The 16,123-nt window shown below is 37.1% G+C and overlaps 1 protein-coding gene across 3 annotated transcripts in view; it reads right to left on the reverse strand.

Annotated features, from left to right (window-relative positions):
* Positions 1-16,123, reverse strand: part of negr1 (neuronal growth regulator 1) — a 514,135-nt gene that overhangs the window by 62,102 nt on the left and 435,910 nt on the right. For 2 of the 3 annotated variants that reach the window (XM_015355743.2, XM_015355742.2), the window contains one exon: positions 10,193-11,634. The exons of the other annotated variant lie outside the window; for it this stretch is intronic. In XM_015355743.2, coding sequence (XP_015211229.1) covers positions 11,570-11,634 — 65 coding nt within the window. In that variant the 3' untranslated portion in view covers positions 10,193-11,569. Of the gene's footprint in view, positions 1-10,192; positions 11,635-16,123 lie in introns of those variants that run through there. 3 annotated transcript variants of the gene reach the window in all.

Consider the following 16,123-nt stretch of genomic DNA (forward strand, 5'->3'; position numbering starts at 1 on the left):
CAGCTTGTCCCCTCCTCCCGCCCCTCTCTGTGTGCAGTGGAGCCTCCTGTCCAGCCAGCACGTGTCCACAGACATTCACAACAGCGACATATCATAAAACGTTTGCACATATAGTTAAATTATTAGTTGTTTTTCAGGAAGTTAAAAAAAACACTTGAATTACTTATCCAGTCTCTCAAAATAAAGTTATTTTTCAAGCAATGCAACAAACGTTGGGCAATGTGTTTTTTTTAATCCAACATTGACAGCCACATCTTAAATCTTGTCTGTCAGCTCTTTTTTCTCTAGTTGAATTGTGGTTTACTCATCGCACGATTTTAAAAGCTAGAAAGATAGGTTTCGATTCACATTAGCTGGCGAACCTTGTTAACAAAAAAACTAATAATAATGTAACATGCCACTGTTTGTTCATGAACAAAGTTAAACTAAGATTTCCTTAGATACGCGATTAAAAAAAAAATAAAAAATGAATCCACATTCCATAAGAATCAGCGCTTTTACAGTATATATCGCCTTTAAAGGTGGCTTCTCAAAACGTTTTACAGGATAAAAACAACCAGAAGAGCAACAACAACAATATTGTATTTCATTGCACTTTGAAAACCAAGTAATAACTTAACTATACGTGCAAAAGTTTCATATGTTGCTGTATTGAATGCCTGTGTACCCATAAGTATCTTATTTGCCTTGAGTCCTGGCTATGTCTCTCCCCCTCCCCCCCTCTCTCCCTCAATTCAATTCAATTCAAGGTGTTTTATTTGCATAACAGATGGGTACAATCAGTGTTGGGTATGTATATTTTGATATTTACACCCGGCGCGCCACCGAGGGAGCGTCTGCATTTATAACTTAGTATTTAAAATTAGTCAAGCAATATGAAGCATCTCCTTTTACTTTTAAGTTCCTTAAATACATTGAGCACAGCTTTCTCACCACTTAAGATTGCTTTTGATACCATCCTTACACAAAGCAGAAACATTCCGATGACTTGTGGGAAAGATTACAGATTTTAATCGTCTTTAATTTTGTTACGTTATACGTTTTAGGAACGTTTCATCTAAACAAACACCACCAAACTATTCTCGATTGTATTTCTGAATGTTATGTTACACCCATAGTAGTTCACTCACTGCTTTAAATACATCGAATTAAGAAAGGTATGTGTAGCACTTTAGATCTTTTTTTCTGAACCAGGGAAAATCTGATCATGTTTCTCTATAATAATAATAAAAAACTTTATTTTACATATCACCTTTAAAAGTGGCATCTCAAAGCAATACAGTAGATCGAAAAACAGTTAAAAGGGACCAAAGTAAATACCAGACAAACGTAAACGCGTTTTTAATAAAATGCTTTTATTCATTCAGCAGAGAGTGAGAGGGACATCCAGCAGAGAGAGACACACACACCGGTTTCCATTGACAAAATTGTTTTTTTTCAATTCCTCTTGTCTAACAGGAATGTTATGTTTGTGGACAGACTGTTAGACTAGAGGAAAAAGGCACCTCCTTCTACGAAGCATTTCGTTGATCTGATCACGAATTCTTTTCCAGTCGCACGAAGTAAGGGTAAACTTACACCTGTAGCGGCGAGGCTTATTAATAAGGCAGAATTAAGTGTTCTGAGCCTTCCCAAATGAGGCCCCATTTCTCTGTTCATCTCTGTGGTGCAGCCACAGAGAAACTATTCATGCAGGCTGATTTAAGATGTTTTCTTTTGATAAGAAACAAGCTCCCAAAGGGGGATGCACTTAGCTAAGCCTGGCTATCATGATCAATGGTCATCCATTGGCGCCTATCTGTCTAGGGAGTGCCAGATGGACATCTGGACTGCATTCCTAAGTGTCAGGAGTAAGTGACTCATATCTCACCTTGATCAACCAATCAGGGACTGGTAGGGCTGAGTAACCCACGTGGGACTCTGATGCCCATGGAACTTTCAGCCAATCAACGAGCTGAAGTTCCTCCAGGTAAAAACAGGCAACACAGAGAGCCTGGGAGATTCAGTAAGATTCAGTAAGATTCTGGAGAGGATTCTGTGGACTGTTCTAAAGGGAATTCAAAGGAGAATTCCAGGGCAGGACCGCCCAGGAGCAGAAGGCTCCCAAGGGCAGGACATTCTCGCAGCGCGCCTCCTGACCATCCTGAAACTCAGCCCGGACAACCACGGAACGGCCAGTGTGTCCGAGTGCCAGAACTTTCCTTTGTTCTAAGAGTCTAGAGTGGAGGTTGCCAGAGAGTAACCATCAGCAGGCCTCGTGAACAGGTCGGAACTGTGGACAGCTGAATCACTATTCAGAACTAGCTCTTCATCAGGAAGGAACCGGTCCTCTTCCTGACTTGCTGGGACCCACAGTCATCTTTTCTCCTGTGCACAAACTTTGCTAGTTAAACGCAGCCAGAGAGCGCGGATTGGACAGCAACAGCCTGCAACTGTTTCTTTGTGCCCGCAGGAAGATCTGAATCCCCAGAAATTGGATGAGTATTCAACTTCAATGCATTACAGCTTGAGAATTCAATTGTTATCCAAACCAATTGATATCAATTTAATTCCTAAGAGTTATGTACTTGTTTTGAGTATCTAATGTAGAAGTTGTAACCAAGTTCACTTAACGAAATGGTCTTAATGAATGATATACTGAACATATGTCCTCTTGATATGTGTAACACTTCGTAACTGACTGAATATATACCTTTTGTATTCTGATCACTCGCTTTCTGGATACACATCTCACCTGTCCTGTTCTTTGTTTTCCTGGTTTGCTGATTATGCCTGCTGCGGTCCACTCCTACCCTCACACCTAAAGAATACTATTTTAAATTTCTTGGCGCAGTTCATTAACCCTTGTATGTGCTGTCCGCGCCCAAAATACAATTAAAAAAAAGTCAAAAACCGCGCTTAAAATCTGTAATCTTTCCCACAAGTCATCGGAAAGTTTCTGCTTTGTGTAAGGATGGTATCAAAAGCAATCTTAAGTGGTGAGAAAGCTGTGCTCAATGTATTTAAGGAACTTAAAAGTAAAAGGAGATGCTTCATATTGCTTGACTAATTTTAAAAACTAAGTTATAAATGCAGACGCTCCCTCGGTGGCGCGCCGGGTGTAAATATCAAAATATACATACCCAACACTGCTTGTGCCCATCTGTCATGCAAATAAAACACCTTGAATTGAATTGAATTGAATTGAGGGAGAGAGGGGGGGAGGGGGAGAGACATAGCCAGGACTCAAGGCAAATAAGATACTTATGGGTACACAGGCATTCAATACAGCAACATATGAAACTTTTGCACGTATAGTTAAGTTATTACTTGGTTTTCAAAGTGCAATGAAATACAATATTGTTGTTGTTGCTCTTCTGGTTGTTTTTATCCTGTAAAACGTTTTGAGAAGCCACCTTTAAAGGCGATATATACTGTAAAAGTGCTGATTCTTATGGAATGTGGATTCAAAATTTTTTTTATTTTTTTTTAATCGCGTATCTAAGGAAATCTCAGTTTAACTTTATTCATGAACAAACAGTGGCATGTTACATTATTATTAGTTTTTTTGTTAACAAGGTTCGCCAGCTAATGTGAATCGAAACCTATCTTTCTAGCTTTTAAAGTCGTGCGATGTGTAAACCACAATTCAACTAGAGAAAAAAGAGCTGACTGACAAGATTTAAGATGTGGCTGTCAATGTTGGATTAAAAAAAACACATTGCCCAACGTTTGTTGCATTGCTTGAAAAATAACTTTATTTTGAGAGACTGGATAAGTAATTCAAATGTTTTTTTTAACTTCCTGAAAAACAACGAATAATTTAACTATATGTGCAAATGTTTTATGATATGTCGCTGTTGTGAATGTCTGTGGACACGTGCTGGCTGGACAGGAGGCTCCACTGCACACAGAGAGGGGCGGGAGGAGGGGACAAGCCGATATGTACTCTTAGAGTTTGATTAATAGGGAATATAATACAAAAATATAGTACTAAAAATAAGATGCACTCTACAGACATTCACAACGGCGACTGTCAGAAGATAGGACACAGCGGCTCAGGCACCCACTGAATGGAAAAGGGGCACTTTAATGTTCTGTATGGCTAATACTAAAGCCAATACTGGCTCAATACCCTCAATGGGCTTTGACATGCTAATGCGTTGGTTTACCAGTCCGGGTGTGGCAAGCTTCCAATGTCAACTCGACTCGATTGGAAGACAATGAACGTATTCTAGCCCTAAATTAATTAATAGCAAACATGGTTTACATAAAATACATTTTTCCAAGAAAGTTTATAATAATACAATCTATAGTTGAAATCTGAGCCTAAATATAAAGGAAAAGCATTTTCACTCTGTGTTTATGTAGAAAAAGCGATTAGGTTTATGAGCAATCTAATTACCTATTCGCTTAAAACGCTATATAAAATAAAGTTTATTTAGAGATGAATGATCAGTGTTGCAGTTTAAATAATTTTTGTAGGAGGGCTTGGACAGATTCCAAGTGCATTTTTGCAATTTACGTTGCATTGTCCAATGTTCTGTTGTAATACAGTCTAGAATACAGTTAGTCTAAGCTTTATCAGCTTATTTAAAATTAATATTTTGGAATCCCCGGCAGAACACACTCCATAAGAATCAGCGCTTTTATGTAGAAATGCATTAGCCTGATTATGATTAAAAAACACATAATTAAACACGCGTTTGCGATTTAAATCAGAACACGATTTAAATCAATATAAATGTTTATATTGTAACGCATACTGTCCAGCCTCCATTCCTCTATAAAAATTTACTCTATTGTACACACACACAATAGAAGCAGGAACCGCTGTCAGAAGGGAAGAAGGTGACTATTCATTGTTATCAAAAATGACTTAAAATCGATCATGTTGTGATATTTTGAAATATAAAAGTCAATTGATTGTCCATAATATCGCTATTCTATTTTTTCGAAGAAATGTTTGTTAAAAGAAGAGTCCAGCACCAGCTGGATTTGAACACACAACCTGTGCGTTGTTAGTCAGGTACGTAGACCAGCAGGCTACAAGACAACTCACATGAACAGGCAGGCGAAACAGCCCTACACAGCCCTGTCGCAGTACACGAATATAATCATATCGTTGTTAAATTCTTTAGATACGCGATTCCATATTATATTCCCTATTAATCAAATTCTAAAAGTATGCTTGTTGACTCCGGTATCTCTTTAGTTAAAGACTTCGATGCTTAAAATGTTTAGGGAGAAATGGAATACCGGTGTGTATTTTTCCTTTAAAGTACCGATTCCTGGAATCTGACTGGCTGACACCCTTCTGAAGTGGTTCCATAAAATCTGGTATACGGAAAAGAAAGCGTTGATACATACAAGTATCTTTTAATACACTCTTTGCTGTGCTCTTGAGGATCCTTGTGATAGTTTGAGCTCTAGTTGAATGATAAGTGTTGCATTTTAAATCATTTTCGTAGTTAGAAATTATGAAACGCCCTGTTAAAAGCAAGGAAGTTTTTATGCCCGTTGAAGTAAAACAAAATGCCTGACAAAGTATGGCTTGGACAGATTCCAAGTGCTTGTACAAATGTGCTAAAGAAATAATACTTTGAGTATACAGCTTGTCCAAAGTCATCCATTATTAATACTATTAGTAATATCTTCGGTAAAGGCTTTGTTGCATAAATATTTCTGATAAAGGTAGGTTGTGTACTTTTGTCCAACTGAGCAATCTTGTTTTCATAAAATATACCGACATTTTAATGACTGATGATTAACATGCTGTAATACACAGTTCAAAATTAAAGGCTCAAATGCTGTACATGAGAGGTTAAGCTCCCCCTGGTGGTTTTACAAGGTGACGCCGGATAGTTTCCGGCAGAGCGTCAAATGACGCGCGATTAACCACGTGACACTGCGTGATACCGCGTGATACCGCGACACGCCCACCGGGGTATGCCGCGAAATACCTCACCCATTTTGAATGGCTGCATCTGTATCTTTATTGTGATAATGATCACCTGACTTCATGTCCTCAATCATAGTTTAAAAAGTTGCATATTTGTCTAGGAATACAGTTTTAGACAGTCAAGTATTATATAAAAAACAGGAAAAGTCTGTTCATCAAAAAAAAGTGGAAGGCAAAAAAAATGCTGAACAGTTTTTCAATACGTTGTCAAAATTAATAGGATGTTAATGACTGTCTTACACAGTTAATAATTGTGAAATGTTTCTCTATTGCATGTTCCTCTTGAATACACTTTGAGCTCTTGCATTCAAAGGCACATCACAACACTTTAGCTATTCAAGTCCAAACTCACATCAGTCACTGAAATGTCAACCAACAAAGCAAAGAGCAGGAAAACAAAATCTCAAGACAGACGTGTACAAGTCAGAGAATGACACAAACTTTGGATAAATGGTGTTTAAAACTTTCCCCTTTCAGGAGCTCTGTTCTGTACAAACCCTGCTGTAACCCTGCTTTGTAGTAAAATTCACAGAGAACTGACAGCCTGTAAGACAAAAGTTTTTGTTTATTGTTTTATTATCATCATCTCATATCATGGAATGCATGCTTAAAGCTTCAGAGCCTGGATGGCCTTCAGGCACCTGCATTAAGATCTCTATCACAAACCATAGCCTACCCACTGATATTTTTAATCAAAATAAGTTATGAGGATAGAAGAAAGCTACAAGAGGGTCTGGAAGGTGAATGAGTTGCCGCAAGCAATTAAAGACCTAAACAGTTAATCATTTTTAAACATATACTAATGGGCATTCATATTTTCTGCTTCTTTATTAGAAGTTAAAAATAAATTAGGTGTAATGGGACATGTTTTGCAGAATTACTGAAACTGACACAAAAGTGACCCTTTTGATGTCAACCACAAAATTCAAATGATAAAATCTATTATTTTACATAAAGAAATGTCATGCTTAATGAAATGATCTAAATATCTAAATAAAAAGATAGTTCAAGGAACTACGCAGTGCCAGATCCACCAGGCCTGTTTGACGGCCATGTCTGGCCCATGTACAGTACATGAATATGAAAAAATATCTACATAAAATGTGTTATACTGTAATTGAAAGACAAAGATAGAGTCATTTCATTTATTTTTTAATTCTGATTTTTACAGAGGGCTTTTTAATGTCAGATACAAAACATAAACCTTAAGGCAAGAGACAGTGAGTGATTGAGAAACACCATCTTTACAACAGCTGAGTGACACAAGCAAGAAGAAGTAGAAATTATTGTCATGGGATCCTACTGGGTGCCAGAAAAGGAAACCATCAAGAACCATGTCATTGACTTAAGAGATAAAATGCTGAGGGACAATGAAAACCAAGCATATCAAAAGTGACAGGCTAGGAACCTCTTCAGGAGAGCAAACAAAAAAGACACCCTTATAAGTTAACATTGCAAGTATTTGCACTAACTTGTATACAGTATGTATTACAAATATTTATAAGGAGCTCAGTAAGAGACATTTCAAAGTAGTAAACATACCAAAACAATATCATTGCACAATCAAGACAACTTTGCTATTATGAAACCAGTTAAGAAGTCATGTGATTGGATGTATCAAAAAACATATTTCATTAGGCCATTTTGATCAGAGTTATTTTTAAAAAAAGACTTTGAAACCTGCCATGAATCTACACCAGGTGTCTATATTACTAAACCATTTCCTTTAAAGCTAAATCATCTTCAGTACTGAATCTTAATGATTCTCTTTATAATATTATGTTTGATAATAAGTTCAATTCTGATCTCAGCATCTTTGTGCTCTTCTAACATTAATATTCTGATAAATTATATTTTTAAATCTAAATTGAATACTAACATCTAAATAATTATTTCCATTATTTAGAACATACATTTTGTTTTCAAGAATGATTGGCCAGCAGCCATATCACCCTGCAACTTACAACTGTTGACCCACTGAAGCTAAGCAGTGGTCAGTGCCTGGATCTTAGACCTCCTGGGAAAAACTAAGGTTGCTGCTGGTATTAGAGGGCCCAGTAGGGGGTACTAACCCTGCGGTCTGCGTGGGTCCTAATGCCCCAATATACTAATGGAGACATTATAGTGTAAAATAGGTGCCGTCCTTCAGATGAGATCTAAAAACAAGGTCTCTCACTCTCACTGTTGTCATTTAAAATCTCAGGGTGTTTCTTGAAAAGAGTAGGGGTCTTACCCCGGCATCCTGACCAAATTTCCCTTTGACCAATCATGGCCTCCTAATAATCCCCATCTATGAATTGGCTTCATAACTCTGTTCTCCTCTTCACTGGTAGCTGATGTGTGGTGAGTGTACTGGTCAATGCGGCTGCTGTTGCATCATCCACATATTTGCATCATCCATAATGCAGCAGACATTCAAAATTTAATTTTAGGAATAAATCATTGTGTTTTTGCAGGGGATGGGGTCTCAGAGAAAAAAAAATTAAACAATATTAGTAGAAAGTTTTGTCATGTTAAAATGAGCAACTTTATTACAGGTATACAACCAAATCAGTTAAGAGTCTTACAGAGCAGAAAGGCAGAAAAGAACAGTACAACATATTCAGGATATCCTACTGAAATACTAAAAGAGAAGCATGGACAAAACTATATCTCTCTGGGTGTTTTTTTTCTGTTTGGAAGTACACAATAACCTAATGATTAATATGTTCTGTAATATTTCACAGAATTTGTAATGTCCAAAGTATGGACAGTAACCAAATTTTATAAATTCCAGTATCTGAAAGATCACATGTTCTACAACACCACTCAAGCACTATACAGTATACAATATACAGAACATACAACATTCTGAAGCAATTTGTTTTTATTTCTGTTGTTTCGAATAATGTACATTCTACCTTCTCAGTAGTACAATTGTTCTCCATTTGAGAGGTATGATTTAACATTGATTCACTGAAGCTTCATAACCTAACATGATGTATACAACCTTACTGTACTGTATATTAAAAATGTATACTAATGAAAACAATGTAACATGTAAATACTGTTACAAGAATACAATCTCCCCACTCTCTATTAACAGTTCCATCCTTATTTCTGCAGAATATGTCTTTGATAAATTAAAATTGTGAAATATTTTTTCTAGCCTTACATAAAAAATCCATATATTCGTGTTTTTTATTATTTAAACCCTAATGAAGATAGAGTGTTTGCCTATGTTGGAGGAACATGTTTCTATATGTCAAAATCCTATTGTTTTTTAGCTAATTAATTGACAAAAATTACAAGCATGGTTTTTGTATTTTTTCATTTGTCATCACAATTAGTGTTATATAAAGCTACTTTACCCAATTACCTTGTATTGTTCTGTTGACAACACAGTCTCCAATCATTGACTTTTGTGTTTTTGGGCTGAAACCCTCTCTTGAATTTGAAAATGGGTCAAGTGTTTTTTTTTTTTAACTGAGCATAACAGCAAAATTGTTGACATGCCTGAAGCTAGCAACTGGGAACTTGAGCCCAAATTGAAGCTAAAGTGAAGCAATAAGAGAAGTAGTAGCAGTCAATCCCAAGCTACTTTATCACTTCATTTGAGTCAAGCCTTTCACAGCCCTTGGCCTTAGGTAAGGCTGTATTTATATTCTCTGTGCCAATAACATTTAAAGATGGGCAAGCTATGAAGAAAATGGGCATGCATTCATTTTTTTCTTGGCTTTAGTCTACATTTTCTAGGTTTGCTTTGGTTTGTTTTTATCTATTGTTGTTAAGTACCAGATTGATAGTCGACAAAAGCTGCTTAGTGCACATCCAAAAATGTAAATTAAGTACATCAAAACAGAAATTAGTTGCGCTGGATGTCATTACAAATTTTGTGCTTTATATCTTGACATTTCAGGCTCATGCTCTCTCCAAGATATCTGTCAGGGATTTTCTCTAATACAGAAAGTGTGGTGCAGTAAGTTGGGCTCTTTATCATGGTGCAGCAGGGAAATTATTGATCTCTTCAAAATATAACACACAGGATGAGGAAAAGGCAATATGTGAATGAAATCCCTGAGGTTATTAGGCCATAGGGGGTACCATCAAGACTTCCTCTAGCATGAAAGGATGAAAGCAGTTACTAATCTGCTTGCTATCAGTTGTCATACTAAACCTTTAACCATGTGCTACCCCAGGGCACCATTTTTGAGGAACTTACAGTAAGTCATTTTTATGATTAACCATTACTAAATGATATTTAAGCCCTGAAGAAGAATTTAATAAAAAAAGACGTAATAATCTTTTCTATTATACGAAAGATGTTTTTAAAATAACCACTACATAGTAAGGACTGCATAGTAATTCAGTCTTTATTATGTCTTCTGGCTATGCTATTTTGTCGATTAAAGGATGCGTTTAATGTTCAGTTAAATTACCAAAAAAATCTCTATTCGCTACTTGGTTTCATTTAGTTTTCTTGGGAATTACGTTTAATTTATTAAGACTGAGAGAAATAATGTACAATGTTCCTATCATTAGTTAAAGAGGTATGTGCAGGCTCTTTCTTATGGTATAGGAATATAGTATATTGGCTCAGATATTGATTATGAAATACTCTGGCTGATCAAATTAACTAGATTTCAATGAGCTGGTTATGTAATAAATTAAAAATGTGCTTACTTTGGTCATAGCAAAAAAAAAAGAGAAAATCTATTATATTAACTGAGATAAACGAAAACTATATAAATGAACAATAATTGGAAAAATACAAATTCAAAATACAAAACAAAATAAAGCCATAACAAACATAAGTCCATTTCAAATCTAGGTGGTTTTATAACTTCCAAGACAACATAAATTTGTACAGTATCTTATTTGTGCCACAAATTGCAACTATGTTTGAACTGAAGCTTTTTTATTACTATTTATTTTTTTTCAGTCCTATTACAGGATTAATAATAATGTGTTCTCTTATATTACGCTTAATGAGAATATCCAATCTTCATCACAATTTAGTGATACAAACAAGCACTATCCAAGGAGAATTGGAACAGCATTAATTTGTCCTTTAAAACTTCAAAAAACATTTGCTCCTATATTTCCACTGTGAACTGAAACAGACTTCAGCTAACTTGCTCCAACCATAGCCTTTTGGTATGCAGTATGTTGAGGACACATGACTCCTCTTTACACAACTTATGTCTTGCATCTCAGCTACAAACTGTGCACAATACTCCAGAAATAGCCTAGTATAGATAACATTATCAAGTCTTTAGATCCCATCCTACATACAGAGCAAAGGCTTTTAGAGTATATGCTAAAAGAGCTGCAGTTAATGTTACATTATTAAGATAATTTAATCAATCAAAGAATCCACAAAAACTTAAATGATTTTAAAATATACTGTACAGTATGATGTGATAAATCCTGCAATGTTTTTACTGTTAAATTGAAGAGGACACATCTGGACTATGACAAGCTTTCTGGTCTACCAGTTTGAGGTACAATGAAAAGCTGAAAGAAAAAGTTTATATCTCCTCATATATTTAAAGACAGGGCTTACTTTTCTGTCTCTCAATAGCAGAGCAGGGGAAACATTTGACTTACTACTACAGTGAAAAATATCCAAACATTGTTGAATACGTTTTATACACTGTAGGCTGTGATTCGGTCACTCTTATCATTCTTGGGACTGTGGAGATCAGCTTGCTCTGGAAAGGACAGAATGTTAGAATAACAAAACTAAAATAGAAGACAGTACTGTATGCATGCTTTTTTTTATAAACATAAAGAGTGTCAGCAAGATAAAACAGGACAAAAAACAGAGCTGTGTTTAAAACGTGCTGAGATGCAGGGATGTGAGGTGAAAAAGGACACAATAGATTAAATATCTAGCTCAGGAATAATCTTGATGATGTTGTTGAGGGGAAGAGGATATTTTTGGTAAGAAAGGCTAACTTAGAATCCCCTTCAAATTAGATGATCCGACACCCTGGGGGGGACAATATCTGACAATTCATAGCAAATGAGCAACAGAAATTCCAGAGTGACTAAGAAATGGTAAGAGCACTTAGGAGAGTGTTGACAATAGAGAATGTGTGGGAGGGGAGGTTAGATGAGCAAGGTTAGAATGACAGTCCAGTGGCATGCCCATTCATACTGTAGGCTGACATTTTAATGAGTAGTCTGACTCTCAAGGTAGTGCACTGAACTATGAATCAGTCACTGTATTCAATGTTCTTTGTTATTTATTAAAATTAAAATGAACATAATAGATTTCAGAATAGTAACCAATCACTATATTTAAAATAAAATGATATTTTATTTTAATAAAATACCAGATAACAAAGCAAGGATTTAACTTTAACTTAATTAAAATGTTTTAATCATTATATATAACAAAATAGAGGATTGTTGAACTCGAAACTCCAATGTGTAGTACTTCTCAAAAGATTGGAGGAACATTTTTCCCTGTGTTAGATGCCTTATTTTTTAAGGGTGAGAATACCAATCTCAAAGTGCATTGTAAAAACAATAATTTTAACTTTGATTACATCTATTATTATTATTATTGTTACAGCTTTAGGTGACTGAGAAGTGTCTCTTAGAATTCAGATAGTTTGCTGAGGTCTGGGTTCCTTGAGCAGAAACAATTGTAAAGTTTACCTTGGCATACCTAGGTAAATTGTGGTTTCATGATTGTCAAAGAGGAGTAGAGAAACACACAATATAAGTTCACATTAAGAGCACAGAAAAAGAAAAGAAACAAGCAGATGCAGGGAGGAGAGTTGGAGTTGGGACTTGAAGCTTGCACCAAGCAAGAGGCCCACTTCTTGATCATCCAAAAGAAACTTGACTGGAGCTAAGAATTTGAACCCACTAAAGAGAGAGCATGCTATTCTGTATTTTTAGGGACCCTGGGTTTCCAGGGTAAAAAATTATCCTCAGTTTTCCTTCTTTGGTTGCCTTTTTATGGATAGGGATATAGGCTCCCATTTATTTTGTGGCATCCAGGGTGCAGAGAGAGAGGTTCAACTGCAGGTTGCCTGTGTGGCCTCTATAGGCATTAAACATTTAATGCTTAGTAGCTGTCTGGGGTTTTCTGGGTGACCAGAATGTTAGGCCTCTGAAAGGCCTTGTCTGTAAATAGTTCAGGTGGGTACAGTAGCTGTGTCAGCATGCATAGGCTGCAAAGGAACAAGGAGCAAACTAGCAACTGAAGAAGGTTAAGTGTTGTTGTTTTCTTTCATCTGTTTTCAACATGGAATAACCTATTGCTTGTTTGTAAATACTGTACATAAAGTAACTTGTGTGTTGTATTTTCTGTTGTATGTAGTGTGGTTTAAGTCTTGTAATAGTAATAAATATTTGTTTAACCAAGTGTGCCTGGGTTATTGCACCTCTTACCAAAGTTGTGCCAGAGAACAAAGAATTCACATGCCTCTAAATATACCAGCTGCTCAGATATATTCTGGAGAAATCACTTACAAGGTGAAGGTTAAAAGTATATTTTATAATTTTTCTTATTGACTAAACCACTCGGTCAATTCCCGATTTTCACCATTTTTGTAACCCTCCATTTGTAACAGTATTTTGATTTGTTTTCTGATAAAGCTATTTCTAAAGCATGTGAAAAGTATAGGCAGGCATGGTAGTTCAGAGGTTAGCACTGCTGTCTTGCAGTGCTGGAGCTCTGGGTTCAATTCTGGACCAGGGGTGATATCTGCTTGGAGTTTGTACAGTATGTTCTCCCTGTGGTTGCATGGTTTCCTCTGGGTGTTCCTGTTTATACCCTCAGTCCAAAGACATACTGGTAGGTTAATTGGCTTCTGGGTGAGAAGAATGGCCCTGCAGTGAATGTGTTGGTGTCTGGGTGTGCCCTGCGATGGACTAACAAAGTTAACTACTAGTTATATTTTGAAAACCTTGCAAAGACAAAGACCAGGTGGGATACATGAAAATTAAATTAACTGAATTATATTGCCAGGAAAAGGAATCACTCAAACAACATTTTTTTTAATGTTGAGTCACGTGTGACATTCATTCATGACAGTTCACAAATCCTTAAGCTACCAACAATTACAGTATGTACAAACCAGAACAGTCTCCTATCGTCTATAGCCCTTGTGATAACCCCTTGAAATGTCATAAAGGGATCTTTAGAAATAGGTGACGATTAAACAAACACCCGTGCCTTTCATTTAAAAATTGCACCACAACTAAACACCAAAACAAAAGCTTTCTCTCTTTATTGAGCTCCTGCCAAAACTTTACAGACAACAAGCATCTAATCTGCTTACCTTGAACAAATAATTCTGATGTCTCCCCTGAGACTCTTCTCATAAAATTGTTCAAAAGTCAGTTTCTCTCCACATTTCAATACTAATGTCTTACTCAAACTCTTCAAAAACAAGCCTTTTGAAAGTTTCTTAAACTCACAATTTTATCTTCTCAAAACTCATGGGTTCCTTCATCTTCTGCCAGTCCTTTTTCCTCCTGTGAAACATACACAGAGGACCCTCGGCCCTCTGCCTTTCAGATGGCAGACATCCACTGGCTGATAAAGGAAGCCTCTGCTTTTTAAACTGTTATCTGACCAATTGCCTTCAAACAACTGGTCAAGTGATTAAGAGCAGCAGTTAATTCCCCCAGAGGTCTCTGGGGATATGGTCCCATCAGGGCTGCTCTCATACCATTCTTATGTTCATTCAACTAAATTCTAATATTACTATAGTTTTATTATTTTATTTATTTACCTTTACATATATATATGTTTATTAATACATAAAGTCACCTACTCACTACACTTGTAACACCAACTGGGTTAGTTTGTGTTGGTGTTTAAATAATTGCCTCAAGTGAATGATCTATTAAGCAGAAAAGAAAATTAGGACATTTCCCAATCAGAAACCATGGTTCAACAATGACATTTGCAATAAAATAAAAGATAGATCCACCGTGTTCAAATCAGGGGAGAAAGAGCTGTACAGGGAATCACGGTATGCATTAGAGAAAGCCATAAAACGCGCTAAATGGAGCTACAGAGTGCGGCTTGAAACGCAGTGGGCTGACACGTGGCAGGGATTACAGTCAATCACAGGCTACAAGGGCTGTAACTAGGAGATTGACACGAACAACACATCCCTGCCAGATGAGCTGAACCATTTCTATGCCCGCTTTGATGCTCTGAACACGGACACTGCTGAGAAGACCCCAAGTGTACAGGGTGAGTTTGTTCTGAAACTCTCAGAGCACGACGTGCAGAAGACTCTGAGTAGGGTGAAAATCCGTAAGGCTACAGGGCCTAATGGGATACCACCCCGCGTCCTTAGGACATGTGCAGCCCAGCTGACCACAGTGTTTATGGTCACCTCTAACTCCTCCCTGTCACAGTCCATTGTCTCTACCTGCTTAAAAAAACACGATTGTTCCACTCCCAAAAAAGGCAAAAGTGGCGTGCCTGAACAATTACTGCCCAGTTGCATTAACATCTGTGGTGATGAAATGCCTGGAGAAGCTGGTGTTGTCACACATCAACTCCTCCATCACAGAGTCCCTGGACCCCTTGCAGTTCACCTACCAGAACAACAGATCAGTTGATGATGCTGTCTCCTTGGCTCTACATACAGCCTTGGAACACCTGGACACTAAGAACTCATTTGTGAGAGTGCTGTTTGTGGACTACAGTTCAGCATTCAATTCCATCATACCCAGTGTACTGGTGACAAAGCTCAGGGGATTAGGTCTGTGGAACTCTGTCTGCAACTGGCTGCTGGACTTTCTAATCGAGAGACCACAGGTGATGCGGATAGGTAATATAACATCAAAACCACTCACCCTGAGAACTGGAACCCCACAAGGCTGCTGTCTGAGTCCAAGGTTGTACTCCCTTTTCACTTACGACTGCACAGCAAGACACAGCAACAACTGCATCATTAAGTTTGCAGATGACACCACAATAATAGGCCTGATCAGTGATGATGATGAGTCCACTTACAGGGATGAAGTCATACAGCTGCTTAGGTGGTGTCATAGCAATAACCTGGACTTGAACGCAAATAAAATGAAAGAGCTTATAGTGGACTTTCGGAGACACAGGCCACTCACTCACAGCCCACTCGGTATTGATGGAACGGAAGTGGAAACAGTCACCAGCTTTAGGTTTTTGGGAATTCACATTTCTAATGATCTAACCTGGAC

The sequence above is a fragment of the Lepisosteus oculatus genome, chromosome 9, assembly GCF_040954835.1.
Source record: "Lepisosteus oculatus isolate fLepOcu1 chromosome 9, fLepOcu1.hap2, whole genome shotgun sequence".
In the NCBI taxonomy this organism is placed as follows: Eukaryota; Metazoa; Chordata; class Actinopteri; order Semionotiformes; family Lepisosteidae; genus Lepisosteus; species Lepisosteus oculatus.